This window comes from Sphaerodactylus townsendi, linkage group LG02, assembly GCF_021028975.2.
Source record: "Sphaerodactylus townsendi isolate TG3544 linkage group LG02, MPM_Stown_v2.3, whole genome shotgun sequence".
Classification (NCBI taxonomy): Eukaryota; Metazoa; Chordata; class Lepidosauria; order Squamata; family Sphaerodactylidae; genus Sphaerodactylus; species Sphaerodactylus townsendi.
This window is the reverse complement of record NC_059426.1, coordinates 100,851,980-100,866,995: the sequence shown is the minus strand read 5'-3', so window position 1 is coordinate 100,866,995 and position 15,016 is coordinate 100,851,980. Positions and strand designations below refer to the sequence as shown.

The following is a 15,016-nucleotide window of genomic DNA, read 5'->3' as shown; positions in this document are numbered from 1 at the left end:
TAATGTTATTAAAATAAATAATAAATGGTAGCATGTTTGATGAGACTGGTGAAATATGTACATTCTTACTACCCTTTATACACTATGTACACTTACACCTTCAGTCTCACCAAACTATAATTTCTAAAACAGCCACCAAAGTCTTCCTGCCATGAAATAAATGGCAAGAAGGCCACATCTGAAAAATACAATGTGAATATATTTTCAAGGACATCAATATGTCAATGTATTATATCTACTGAGGAAAATATATGTATTAAAGAAACAGTTAATAGCAGTAACACTGGTCAGTTTTAGAACATACTTTATGTGACAAATATTTAATCATATTCTTCATTTAGATCAGATTCAGATTGATACTAATAATGTAATCCAAGATGCAAATCTACCCAGTGCTGAATTATAGTTTTCTCCAAAGTTCTGATGTTGCTGTCCTGTTTGTCTACAAGAACGACTTAGTTGTTTGTTTTTTAAAGAGATTGTATCTTTTCTTTTGCAGGAAATATTCGGAGGCGGGGGAGTGAGGGGGGGGGGGAAGAGTTATACTGCAGCAACCGCTCCTGAAATGCTGTATGGTGCTTGCACTGCGCAACTGGGTCAGCCTATGCGTCAGGAAAAAAGGGCAGACATGGAAATCCGAAAGTTAATTGTCAGCGTCCTGTAAATCCCCGTTTTCTTGGAGACGTGTACTGCTCTCTGGAAAACCTGGAGAGGGACCTTGATACGGCTCCTGTTTGGTTTCCATGGCACCCGTTCTTCATTGACTTCATTGTAATGAGTCCGCCCAATTCCCCTAGAACGCTGATGGAAGAAAGCTTCCGATTGAGCTTTCCATGGTGCTGAGAAAACCCAGGCGCATGCAGTGTTTACGAGGCGCTGTCTATGGTGCTAAAATCCCTCTGGAACGCACGGGCGTGATAGAGGGGGTGGTGGACGGGAGCCGCCAACATACGCGGCATATTGACCTCCAAGTCTGCTTCACATTACTCTTTCCAGCACTGGAACAAGTGGCCGATGAGTTGAACACTAGTAATGCTAGCTCTGACCCTGCGCCAGAGATTGCAAAAAAAAAAAAAAATCAGCAAGAAATTCACTTAAACTGCTTGCAGGTGGCCAATGAGAAGGTTTGTACGCATCCTCTTTTGAAATCCACTATATCTGACGGCTCTCTTCATATTTCAAGGGCAGGAAAATAATCGGGACAAAACTGGGATTTGTTTTTTGATACACTGGACTTTCATGCAAGACTGCTGCCTTACCCAAGATAACCATGATACCTTCGGGTAGAGGACCTTTCACTCTTAAGCAGACGATCTAGTTGAATCTCCTCTCATATTAAGAAATCCGTGGGCTGCATGTAGACGTTGAATCGCCTCTTTCTGGTTCTCGCTCTTTCTCTTCCCCTCTCCACAGTCACACACGCACAGACTCTCTTCCTCCCTCCCTCTTCCTCCCTCTCTAGCACACACTTATCAAGATACACACCAATAGCCACTTTAAAGGGAAAAGTTAGAGATGATACCAATATGATCCATCATCGCTGTTTGTAAGAGTGCTCAGGTTAACCAAGCAAACGCCAGCTCGAACCTTTACAGAAATGGAGTCGGTAAAACAAAGGATTCTGACCCCCGGCAAGGAGGGACTGAAAAATTTTGCTGGAAAATCGCTTGGTCAACTCTACAGGTAAGAAAGAGGTTCTCTTTGGCAGGAACGTTGTACTGTGAATAATGTGGCGCTAAGACGACTGGACTCTTCTGATAAGATGATAATTATGTACCTGTGTATACCTTTGGCTGAGGAGAAATTAAAATTTATTTATGAGTTTTCCTTGTGCTCTTCCTGTTTTCCTAACTGTAATTGAAATGAAATGGCACCCAAACGTTTAGGATGTTTAAAGATTTAAATATCTCTGCCTGCACACGTTTATTTTGAAGTAGGAATTACTGGTTTTTAATGTATTTGGCTTGTAAATAAGTGTTCTTAGATCATAGTTTTAACTATTACACCGGTTCTGGAAGCTTTCCTCGTTAATTCAGTTTTATGTAATTTGAATTTCAAACCCAAGGTCATATACTTCCTTGTATTTGAAAAAAATAAACATACTTTATTTTGTTTGGTTTTAACTTTGCAATGGATTAATAGGAAAGTTCCCTACCCTCTTCCAAAAGACAACAAAAATATAGTTTTCTACTTGGAATACCCATTCCCCTGTGTAATCACCATTCAGATTAAGAAAAACATGGAGATGCATAATTGATAATCCAGTGACTTCTCTCTGGAACACACAAGCAGTAGAGGCCAAGAGAAAGGGAGTTCCATTAAATGTACCCTCCTGTTGAATGATGTATCAAATTACATTACAACTTCAAAAGCAGAGGTTTCTCGTTGTCAATAATCTCCTAAATCTGACTAGCAATCTGTAAACAATGTCAATGGAACTGAAAGGTACCGCAATCTTTGATCTGAATTAGAGCAAAATCCAAAACGAATGTCACCTATAAATTAAATAATTGAATCTTAGAAGGCAATGGGAAAGTCAAAATAATTATTTCAACAGTTTCACAACGCTTCTTTTAAAACAATCGTCAGCCCCCCCCCCCCCCATGCTTAACAAGGGTGGCAGATTTTTTTAAAATACCTGCACGGGAAGGTCATCTTTTAATGAAATCTAACAATGCGGCACTCCTTGGGAAGCCATGCTGCACCGCTGAAAACATCGTGGTATTTCGATTTTTGGTAACATTTAGAAGATGAAGACGGTACTATTTTTGTTTTGTTTTTTAACCTACCGAATCACGTATTTATCATGCCTATCCCTGTCACTGGCTACTTTAAATTACTGGGAGAGAGCAAAACGTTAAATGACTAGGTTTAAAACATTGTATTAGGCCTGCTCCTTTTCAAGCAATGTTCGATTTCTCATGACCTTTAGAAATGAAATAGTTGTAATGAAATCAAATTTTAATTTTCTTGTCTTCACGTTAATTTGTCATCAAATATTACCTTATTTCTTTCTTTCGTGGATGTTCAAAATAATAGAGATGACTGCTGAAATAAGGAGATGCAATCTTTGAGTCACTGAAATAAGGAGATGCAATCTTACATGATTGTCTATTGTCTCAGGTACTTCCTTGGACAAGCATGGAATCGGGCTAGTTGGGATGCAGGAGCTATGTTTTAGGCATAAATTCAATCCGTATTTTAAATGGAGGTTTATAATCGATTTCATTGGGGAAATAATCTGCACCCTTAAATTAGTTGATAGGTGAACCTGCAAGTTCGGCCCCCACTGGATCTGAGGTTCCCGGGATATAGAGAATAGTATGAAATGAACTTCTGAAAATGGACCTGACTCCGAAAAGCGCTTGATCCAGATTCCGGAAACAAGCATGTCAATTTTCAATGTTCTTTTCCGCCATTGCGTTAACCTCTGTGCTGTACAAGATGACTCGAGTAAGGGGGGTGGGGGGAGATTCCTGGCAACGAGACCCCAAGTATAAAACCATACTATGAAGGAATGTTTGGGAGAACTCCCCAGTTCTCCAAATACTTCTAGCACAAAAGTCAGCGCTAATTAAAGGATGGTATGACACTCAATGACATCCCATCTTCTCACGGTTCAGAACTGAGTTCGCAGTATGAAATATAGCAAAGTAACTGTTGGCTAAAATGCAAGCCCGTATGGGTTTTTGCTGATGTTAATCGCGGAATAGTAAAATTAGACAGATGTGGTCGATTTGATATTCGTGTATTTTTGTTTAATACACCGAAGCCTTGACCTAAGCGTTCGTGTCGACATACAGAGAATGAAGCCGGTTTAATACTCTTCGGAGCTTCAAATAAATATCACATTGCATGGTATGAAAGGCACGCACTTGCAAAGTCATTGGTGTGCAGCTGAACTACAGGAGTGGTTTGCTGGAAACGTGCGAGACAGCCATTTTGTCCTCTGGAATCAAAGCAGACTCCATCCAGCCTTTTCCAATAGTTGTTCTTTCCTCTCTATATGCCCAACTGGGATGCATGGTTTTGCACGTTTCCCCCTAGTGTTGGACATTAATTATAAGACAGTTACACCCATTCCCAGATCGCTGTTTTCAGCTTCCAAGATCATTCTGTACTTCTCTGAGCTATCCAACATGGCGTCTCTGCAGTAGTAGTTGGACGTGATGCAGGAGCATCTTATAAGCAGTTAAGAAGTGTACAAGGAATTGAAAGAACATGTGACTGTCCTAAGTAACACAATTGTGAATCCCATGCAAATGTTAATTTCTGTAAATGGTTAGGTCTTCTGCTGCTTAAATCCTATAAGGCTAGCAGTCCCTGTTTGTTATCTCAGATGTATGAGGGGGTTCATTGCGGAGGGATATGCGCTCCGAACATGCTCAGAAGAGCGCTGTCCTTCATGAGGATCATCAAGTATTGACCTTGAAATGCTGGATCAGGCTAAGGCCTGGATCAAATCAAGCAACTGATAAAACGTTCTAAAAACAGAAAAATGTACATGACATTAAAAAAAATGAAGGGAATTCACAGTTTTTTTTTCTTGGAGTCGTTTTTTTCTTGGAGCCCTTTAACTGACTTGTCTCCTTTGGTTGGCCAGAGTCCTCGAGAAGAGACAGAAGCCTGGAGACATCGAGTTGACTGAAGATGGGAAACCTTTGGACGTCCCGGAGAAGAAAGCACCCGTGTGCGATTGCACCTGCTTTGGGCTTCCCCGGAGATACATCATTGCCATCATGAGTGGACTGGGCTTCTGTATCTCTTTCGGAATCCGCTGCAACCTGGGAGTAGCTATCGTAGACATGGTCAATAATAGCACTATACACCGAGGAGGGAAAATCATCATCAAAGAGGTGAGACACCCAGGGACGATCGTCCTGAGCGCCTGTCCAGCCCCCAGCGTGACTTCCACGTGCCCACCCCACTGCCCACCTTCCAGAAACCCGCAGCCCAGCCATTCCCCGTGTGTTGCGACTTTGGTCTTCAGATCTGGGGAACGTTCAGTCGTCATAACTGGGCATTCGCCAAAATAAAATCAATTCATAGGCGAAAGTGTAGCAGCTAAAGCATGTATGCCTACTTTTCATTCTCCTCCATCACCCCTTCCAAGTTATCTCCCCTATTTTTGTACATTATTTCCCTGCTTCAACACAGTGCTGTTACTTTGGGTACAAGCAAATCAAAGCAAAAAACTCTCCTCGCAAGGCTTTCAAGTTAAAGTTCTCTCCAAACCAGTGGGACTAACACCCCGTCCTGGAATCATTTATTGTACAGGCAGGGTCATTTATTTCAAGTAAACCCATTTACCCGTAGTTGCGCCTCGCAGGATCGCAGTCGAGGTGGATTTAAAGTCAAGTCATTCAAGGGACCCAAGAGGCGCCAGTTTGGATCAACGGGCTCCCCTCCCCTCACACCCTTTTTGGTACTGATAAACAAGTTGTTCCAGACACTCATCCAGAGCGCAGCTATTACTACTATTCTATACCAACTCTGGGCAAAATTGATGCCTGTCAGTGAAGGAGGGCCCGTCTATCTGTTCACTGTAAACAGCTATGGTAGATCAAAATATGTGTTCGCCCTAATACGATGCCAAGTAGCAAACTCCCGAAAAAAGAGCTAGCAGCTGCTGCTAGGCTGTGTTTGGAATTAACCGGACACAATTTCTGTGGGAGGTTTCATGCCTACTTTTAAGATCGGCTCCTTTTTTAAAAACTGAGAAAGAGGTGGGCGCTGGGGGAGAGCGAGACAGCTAGAGAATGTGCGTGGGTGGGTATGTGCGCGTGACAGGTGGGGGGGGTGAGAGCGGGTAAGGGGAGAGGAAATATGGAAGAAGTAGGTCATGGGGAAGCTCGGTAAATCGACAGCAACTCCCCAAATGCGAAAAAGGTGGGGCAGCTGGGTTTGCAGACGGGTTGGTATACAGTACTGAAATACAAAAGCTCAGACCAGTAAGAGATATATAGTCAATGGAAAAAAATATGAAATAGATCACGTTTTCCCCCCTTAAAAATCATTTTAAAAGGAATCAGACTGAAACGGAGAAAACAAAAATCCCGTCATCAAGGAAACTGCCCTGCGGGACTGTGTCCGAAAATTATTTGGGAGGGGGATTGAATCGAGTCTTCGCCCAGCGTCATCTTCCTCTGGCAAGCCTTCTTTACCAAGAGGGTGACAAAACGAAATATTTTCGTCTGTCTAGTCGAAGCTGTGCGTGGAGAACAGAACAAAGCCCTCCCCCACTCACCTTCCTTTGGAGGCAGGACTATTTGAGTCCTATTCCCACCAGACCCGTTCAGATCCATTCATTATTCTTATTATTTTATTTTTTAAGTGTGCAACCATTATGAAGTAACTAGCCATTCAGAATGCACTGGTCACCCACCCATCCCTTAGCACCATCTCCTCCACCCCCAAGTGCTTGATTTCTGCGGCAGCCGATCTATTGCTTTAAAGGGGGGGGGGGGGGAGAGGGCATGTTGATTGGATTTAGACAAGTAAAGCTGTCGAAATCCAATCAACTCTTAATTCCCGTGACTTTTCGCCTGGTCTTGAAAGGTTCTTGGATCCTTCTTGTTTACAAGCCCACCTTCTTTCTTTTCTCTCCCCCTTTTTGAAGAAAGCGAAGTTTAACTGGGACCCCGAGACAGTCGGCATGATCCACGGCTCTTTTTTCTGGGGCTACATAATCACGCAGATCCCTGGGGGCTACATTGCATCCCGTCTGGCAGCTAACAGGTAACGGCAACCTCCGATCTCTCCGAGGCGTGCGGTGCAAGTCAACCAAGAGGGGGAAGCGCCTGCTGCCTGTTTTGGGGGCGGACTCGTGTTTCTAAACAGTCTGCAGCAAAAGCAGACATGTAACAGCGGGAGTCGAGCCAGGCAACCTGCCGGGGTTGGCTCAGGGCTCCTTCCCGACCAAGACAGCTGGTTGCTGTAGACGCGTTTGGATCTGAGCAGCACTTGAGCGAGCGAGCGAGCGAGAGAGCACTTGGCCTTGCAGGGCGGGGACTGGCCAGATGAGGCACGGAGACCCGTGGGTGGTGATCCTAAGAATCCCTCCCGGGCAGAGAGCCCCTCTGACCACAGAACAACACTTACTTCCGAATAAACATGCATGGGATCCTTGGGCTTGCAAATCGTATTGGAAGGAAGAGAATGGGAAAGCACGCAGCGGGATATGCGAGAGCACGGCTTTCCCAACCAGTTTTTGCATTGGGCGCCCCAGAATATTTAGGCTACATTTACACAAAAGGGACTTTTCACAGCTGAACAGAGGGCACCTCCGGCAGACAGATCCTGAAATTCTGGTTGTCCTCTTCCCCCCTCCCACCCCTAATTTAAAGGCTTTGCTTTTAAAGGCTATCCATAGCAGAGTTGCACCCTTCTAACCTTATGGAAGTCAACGGGTTTAGAATGGTGTAGCTCTGTTCAGGACTGCATTTTGCTATTTGACAGTTCGCTCCTAAATCGAGTCCCCACTCTTCTAACTCGTCAATTGAAGGGCGCAGCTGTTTAGTACTGCGCCAAAAGTCAACTTTTCATGAGAAATGACTCCTCGTATCCCGTACTCTAAGTATGACACTCAACATGAGACTTTGGACGTCAGTTTCATTTGAAATTAGGTTTCCTTTCGACTTTCCCCCCCTCTCAAACATCACAGAGAAAACCTTTCAAAATCCACCCAGGGGAGTCAAACATTTCAGCTTCTGTGGGTGACTATCGTGGTGCCCAACGCTGCTGAATCTTCTTCTACTGCTAAATCAGCAATAACAATATGATCCGTGTGTGTGCATGTGTGTGTGTGTTAAGTGCCCTCAAGTCGCTTCCGACTCATGGTGACCCCATGAATCGACGTCCTCCAAAAGGTCCTCTTCTTAACAGGTTTTGCGAGCTGAGGGCCGTGACTTCCTTTAAAGATTACAACGTCTTTATCAAACCATCATCCTCTCATTGGCCTGCAATTCTTTAGTCTTCATTAAATGATTATTCAGATATTATTAGGATGCCTTTCAGGAGAGAAACGTGAAAACACAAGCGACGTGTTAGATGCCATTTGCATTCTGAATGGGAGTCATTCATGCAGTTGCTTGACAGGCAAACTCATTCTAGCAGGCTTGTTGGCCACTCAACTCGTGTTGGCTGCAAACAGTGGAGCCCCCCCCCCCTCCTCCCTCCATCTGGCCTGGGTTTTCCAGTAGGGCTTTCTTAAAAGGACTGATACGGAGTTGAGTAAGTTATGATTAATTATTTTTCTCCACTCTTAACAAAGAGCGTATATCTCTCTGAAACGAAAAGTGGCCATTAATGGATCCGAGCAGCCCGAATGAGATGCCCTCTGCATGAAGCGAGAGGAAGGGAAAAAAGAATTGGTTTCCAAGAGCTTTGCACAATGAAAAGGAAGTGCAGATGGCGCAGGGTCTTAAGGCTTCGTTTCTATGGTGTCTGGCCCGGAGGTTTCAGGCACCCAGGGGGTGAGTCTACCTGTTAATTAGATCCTCGGAGCTTTCCGAGCGCACGAAGCATTCAGAGGCAGGCTCGGAGGGGGCGGGAAAAGGTCCTGGGGCCGCTTTGGAGAGCCGCGCGGAGCTGGGCGCAGATGGGAGCGTGGAGCACTTCACAGGCTCCGAAGCCACTGGAAGGCAGCGAGTGCTCGTGAACAAAGTCGCCCCGCCTTGGCCCGCCGGCCCCTCGAGAGCCGAAGCTCCATTCAAGGAAAAACAGTCAGCCGCCTTCGCCGTCCGGTTGTCAGCGGATTCAAGAGCGGTTCGCACTCCACAGCCCCCAATTTCAATTGCATTGCTTTTTATACGTTGCTATAACAACATCTCCCATCTAACCTACTGTCTCTTTCAGCAAGATCCGTTTCAGATACGTGGGTGGGGCACCTCTCTCTGGCCCGTTAAAGCAAACAGAACTCCCCGTCCCCCTCTCCCTCCCGAATTCTGTCTTCATTTCTCTAAGATAAATCCAGCCACTGCCCTTCTCCCAGGTACTTTTCATGTGCATCCGTTGAAATAGGAAGGGACTTAACCAGGGTTACGTGACGCGGGGGGAGGGGCGAGGAGAGACGGAAACCAGACGTAACGTTTGCACAGCGCTGCAGGAGAGAAAGGTGGCATCCACACACGCCATGTGCATACAGCCCTTCAAGTATATCCTTAACGCTAATTCCTCCTGCTGCACTTGACATCCAAATCCTGTGCTAGATTCACACATCATTCAAACTGGATTACACGCATCCTTTTAAAACAAGTCTGTAGCATGGATCCTATGCATATTTTCTCGGAAGTAAGTCCCATGGGGTCCAATATGTCATGAACCTGTGCATAAGGTTGTCGCTTCGGCCCCATTGAGATCAATGGGAACAATTCAGGGTGGGTAGGCCAGACTTTTGTTGATTCAAGGTCTACGGTGGTGGGAGTGAAAATTGTGCGTGTCGGGGTGAAAGGGGGGATTTCGCTGTTATTTTGGAATGGAAAAGGAGAGAGCAGCCAGCTGAAGAAATAGAAACCTGCTGTTCTTGAGTACTGAAAATAAAATCGTCGCTGTATAGTTGGTACCATAAATGTGTCTCACCATGAGGCTGTGAAAAGAAAATAGGTTTCAAATTCTCAATTTGTAGCTTTTGTTATGCAGCATACATTGATTATGGCCCTTACTGAGCAACAATTTAGGTGCTTACAGCAGCCCACTGGCTTTACGAGCAAGGAAGGTAGTTGATCTACAGGTTGCACCCCTAGGCATGTATTCACCAATCCTGTATCCACACTACACGCCGAGACCCGGCAGTCTGACTGGCCGGTCTTTAGCACCCAAAAAAAGGACTTTCGTAAATATTTATAGGGAAATTTGTCACCCTCTTGTGGTAGAGGAGGGAACAGCCAGGGATTTCCTTGCGACAGCACCCATCCTCCAATCCAAATGACTTCTAAAGCTGAGAACACTACGAATGTTAGTGGTGGGTGGGACCCTCATATCCCATTCTGAACAATAGAGTGTTTATCCAGGAGGGATTTCCCCCTCCTGCGTCATATATGTGAAATATCTTTTTTAAAAACAAAATTAACAACAAAATGGTGAATGGAAGGAACGTGAGAAGAATGGTGTTGCATCAGGCCATAGAATACAGAATTCTGTGTTCTGTGGTGCCCAACTAGCTGGTTCAAGAAGACTGACCAACAGTCAGGGAGGTCACAGCCTGCCCCCCAGCAAAGATGCTGCCTCTGCATATGGAGTTTCCTTTTTAGTCATGTGAATAACGGGTAGGGTGGCCCAGACCTTCTATCAGACGTTATCTTTTGAAGCCGTGTAAACTAGTGACCACGCTCTGTGGAAGTGAGTTCCCCACGTTAATTATTATGCACCCCGTGATGGCTGTATTGTGTGGAGCTTCTGCGTTCGAGGTCAGGGCAACAGGATCCACGGAGAACAGCAGACCTCACGCGCACCCAAGGGGCGATGTCCCGGAGAAGAAAGGGATTTCAAACACTGGCTGTTTGGCTGCCCAACGGCGGCAAGAAACTGCCGAACCTGTAAGCGCAAAGGCTCTGCATTGTAAGCGGGGCTTTAAGCTATAATTGCACCGATTTTCCTACAATGGCATCTCTTTACACCAGAGAAAGGGTAAGAAGGCTCCAGTTGGCACTTAATTCAGGCTCCCGCCAGAGAACCCTTTTCCATCTCGCCTTCAATGCAAAACAGTGATTATCCTGTTAGGTGGTTCTTTAAAGGTGCCAACGATAGGGCCAGACTTCCACTGCGCTAGCTCTGTGCGTTCCACCGAGCGAGAGGCACCGGAGTTGCGCCTGAGGTCTCGTAGGGAGCTCGGCTTGCACGGTGGCGGGCGGTTGGTAGCGGTGGAGTGGGGCCCCTTTGCAGAAAGAGGTCCATGGCACGAAGGCTATTTTCAGCCCGGGGCTCCCAGAACGTCTCTGCTCTTGTTAGTAGCCAGTCAGTCAACCATTTCAGTCGGTTGCCTCCACCTCGCGTTTGAACGATTTAACCGATCGCCCGCCTGATTCAGTTCGATCCTGATTAGAGTTCGGGATTTTAGGAGACGGCCAAGAGAGGAAACAACAGGAAACATCTGTCCCAAACTGGACATTCTGTACAAGAAAAGGGCAGACACAGCTTGGCCCACTTTGTCAACGCTGTACAATTCGGCAACAGGGGTAGTTCCTGTTCAGACCCGTCATTCATCTGTGATTAATTAATAAATCAATCACACCAATCCGGACTTTAATGAGCTGCAGTTATTGGACACAATACCAAAGTGCTCTAGCAAAACAGATCTAGTAATTAGGAAGTACCTAAGGGGCAATGAGGAGGAAAATGAGAGGATAACCATATATGGAGAGGTGGAGTGGTTTCATTTCTCTGATGCCGAGTTATAAAGTCTGGACGAAGGAGAATGGATACAGGTTTGTGATTTTATATGCTGGTAATATGCCAAGACTTTACTTTTAATATTGAGTTTATATACACCCCGCCATATATACATTACTGGAAGCAGCGGTGTTCCTCCCATTGGGCAAAGTTGGCAGTTGCCTAGGGCACCCCTTGTGTGTGTGTGAGGGGGGGAACTGCAGGTTCATTTGTGGTATTTTTTGTATTTTCAGTGTTTTTCTGTTTTCGGCCTGCAGAGGGCGCAGTTTTTTGGCTAGCAGCACCAACATTTCAGGGATGTTTCGGGAGACTCTCCTGATGCTATCACCCAGGTTTGGTGAGGTTTGGTTCAGGGAGTCCAAAGTTATGGACTTCCAAAGGGGATGCCCTATCCCCCATTGTTTCCAATGGGAGCTAACAGAAGATGGGGGCTACACTTTTGAAGGTCCATAACTTTGAGCCCCCTGAACCAAACTTCACTAAACCTGGGTGGTATCATTAGGAGAGTCTCCTAAAAATACCCTGAAGGTTTGGTGCTGCTAGCTTAACAATTGCACCCCTGACAGCAGGCACCCCCCAGATTTCCCCAGATTTTCCTTTTAAATCACCCCCCTTTGGCATGGATTTAAAGGGAGAATCTGAGGTCCCCAGTTTAAACATTGAAAGTGATGCTGTTTCAGCATGGGGGAGAATCAACCCCAAAATAGCATCACTTTCAATGTTGTTTAAACTGGGAACCCCAGATTCTCCCTTTAAGGTGGATTTAAAAGGAGAATCTGGGCTCCCTTAGTTTAAACACCACTGAAAATGATGCTGTTTTGGGGGGTGGATTCCAAAGCATCACTTTTGTTTCTAAATCTAGGGGAGCTCAGATTCTCCTTTTAAATCCACCTTAAAGGGAGAATCTGGGGTTCCCAGTCTAAATAACATTGAAAGTGATGCTGTTTCCCCCAGTTGGAGGGACTGGATACAACACCATAAAAAGTTTCCATAGCAGTAATAAAACATTTTGAAAGCATTTTGAAAATGTTTTCAAAAAATTATTTCTGCTGTGTGGCATGGCCTATTGCTTTGTTCAGATTTGTGAGTTGGGGCATGTTCTATAATGTGATGGTGACTTTGAAACGACCTGGTGTAAAAAATCATTGTTTGGTCACAGTGGGGGAGGGCAGCTGCCCATTGGGGGGGGGGGCGCCAAACTCCAGTTTGCCTAGATATGCCACTGGGCGTAGCTACAAGGGGGCTGGGGGTGCACATTGCACCGGGCACGCGCCTGGGGGGGCATCAAACTCAGGTTTTGCCCAGGGCTCCAGTTTGCCTAGTTACTCCACTGACTGGAAGCAAGTCACAGTTATTTCCACAAATTTCCTTCCTGCCATAAAAATTATGTGGTGTCACTCTTCTGTCACCCATAGATATATGTGCAGTGTCATGGATGCACATATCTCTTGTGTGTTTCAGTGGCTCCATTCACTTCAAAAGAAGTAGAGAGTAGAAGAGCATGTGTGTGATTCTTCAATAACAAGGTTAATGCAGCAAATAATTGAACTGGGACATGTAACATGAGTTTAGATTGTTTTTTTTTTAAAATATGTGTCACTTATTAAATTAGTTATGGGCAGAAAGTGAGTGTGGACCATTGTAAGAACGAGTTTTATGTTCAAATGCAAAATTCAAATCCAGTTTTTCTTGTGAAAATCTACTATTATTCACAAACATTACATTAACAAAATGTTACTTAGATTTTTTTCTGATTTGATCATACCAATGGAAAGAAACTAGACATTTCTTACTTCTAAGAGCACTCCATAAAAGGAAGTTATACTAAAATCGGTGGGACTATGTAATGCATTTATTTGGAAGCAATTTTATCAAAATAAATGCAACCCTCCATGATTAAGTGAAGATGCAATGTTTTGCTTTGAAATTGCTCAGTTTTGCTGGATTATGGAGCTGCAGAAGAAAGTATACAAAGTACAGAACTTCTCTGTTTGAGGCACACAAAATGATCATAGAAATTAACGAAGAATTATTGTCTGGTTATAGTTTGCATAATGATTATGAGAACCATTATGACATACATTTTGTATTTCATACTATTACTAACCAGAGGTAGGCAAAAGGCTAGAAGAAATTATGTGGGGAAATGCTATGTTACCTAATGGGGAGAGTGGATTGTCATTGTTACAGAGTTTTGGTCTTGCCACTGCTGGGTTCTGTGTTGAAGAAGTCAAGCAAACAGCTATGAAATCTAGGATAATTCAGGGTCATTGTTCTGCCTTTGGCTTCAGCAGGATAGGCTGGATTCTCCCTGTGATCCTCAGCCCTTCAGATGTCTTCACTGGGACTTTAGAAAAGAGCCAGCCTGTATATTATAAGGTGAAAACTCTTCAGAAGACTATAAGACCTGGAGAACTGTCTGAAAAGGGGGGAATACATCCGAATCTGATACATTACCCCAATAGCACATAGCAGATTTTATTCTGGTAGCACACCAGATATGATTAGACTTCTGATTTGGGTGGAATTCTTGAGTGAATATGTACCATGGAATATGCCCATCACTTTCAACTAATATCTATATTTAAAATAATTGTGGCTTACTTTTAGCTGTACATACTCAAAACTGGGGAACCTTCTGGCAAAATGTTTGAGCTACAGAAGTACATAAACATATTTAATACTCCCAACAGCATTTGAATCCAACGACTATAGGATATCCTATGTTATACCAGTGATCCTATCCATAATCACCTTACTTGAAAATGAGATTGATATTTTTAAGGTGTTCAGGATGAGATTATTGTGTTCAGGATGAGATTATTGGAACCTGGACTTAATTCTGATAAAACTAGCATAATATTTATTTAAAATACTTAGAACTCAGTTTATTGCCAGTGTGAAGATGCACAAGATGGCTCAGTTCCTACCGATAAGAGAAGAAATAAGACCATGGGATGATAATTACTGCCAATTATCCTTTTGTACTGTACACAGTTTGAACAAAACAATATCTGCCTGTGTTGCATCTAAAAGTGGAACAGGGTTTCCTTTCCTTAGAGACATCTTTCTTCCCACAAAAGCAGAGAGATCTGCTATTGGAAGAGGACATTTGTGACATCATCATGAATTCACTCAGGGCAGATAATATGAACAGAAGGCTGCTGGCTGTACAGTCACAAGGGTATGATTTAATACAGTCAGCTTGGGGGGAAATCCTCAGTGAGAAACTGGTAACCTACAATCCACTTTCATTTGATTAAACTGCCCTAAGCCCATAGTGTCAGACTTTCTATAGCTTTCAATGTATATTTTGTACTTCACTTGAAAGTAAAGTCTTTCTTCCCTCTAAGCAAACATTGTGCAACTTCTTCCTGTTATTTGCATACAATGTATCATTTCATCATCTCCTCTTCTGAATAAATTACGCCTGAAGTGCCCTCCTTAGCCTTGAGGCAATGATCTAATGCAGAAATCCAAAGCAGAATGCAGTATTCTGATTGTAATGGTGCCTAAAGAGTGTGTTGCAGTGACATGTGTTGCAGGTGCCAGTAAATGTACCTACAGAAATTATATCAAGGCCATTTAATTTTCAGTGAGATTGAATGGCAACATTTCTGAGGAATTC

General features: G+C 44.1%; 1 protein-coding gene across 1 annotated transcript in view; it reads left to right on the top strand.

The window, feature by feature from the left end:
• Nucleotides 1-837: 837 nt before the first annotated feature.
• Nucleotides 838-15,016, top strand: part of SLC17A6 (solute carrier family 17 member 6) — a 78,648-nt gene continuing 64,469 nt past the window's right edge. The window contains exons 1-3 of the mRNA XM_048484028.1: nt 838-1,683; nt 4,604-4,856; nt 6,620-6,738. Of these exons, the coding sequence (XP_048339985.1) occupies nt 1,598-1,683; nt 4,604-4,856; nt 6,620-6,738 (458 nt within the window). The 5' untranslated portion in view covers nt 838-1,597. The remainder of the gene's footprint in view (nt 1,684-4,603; nt 4,857-6,619; nt 6,739-15,016) is intronic.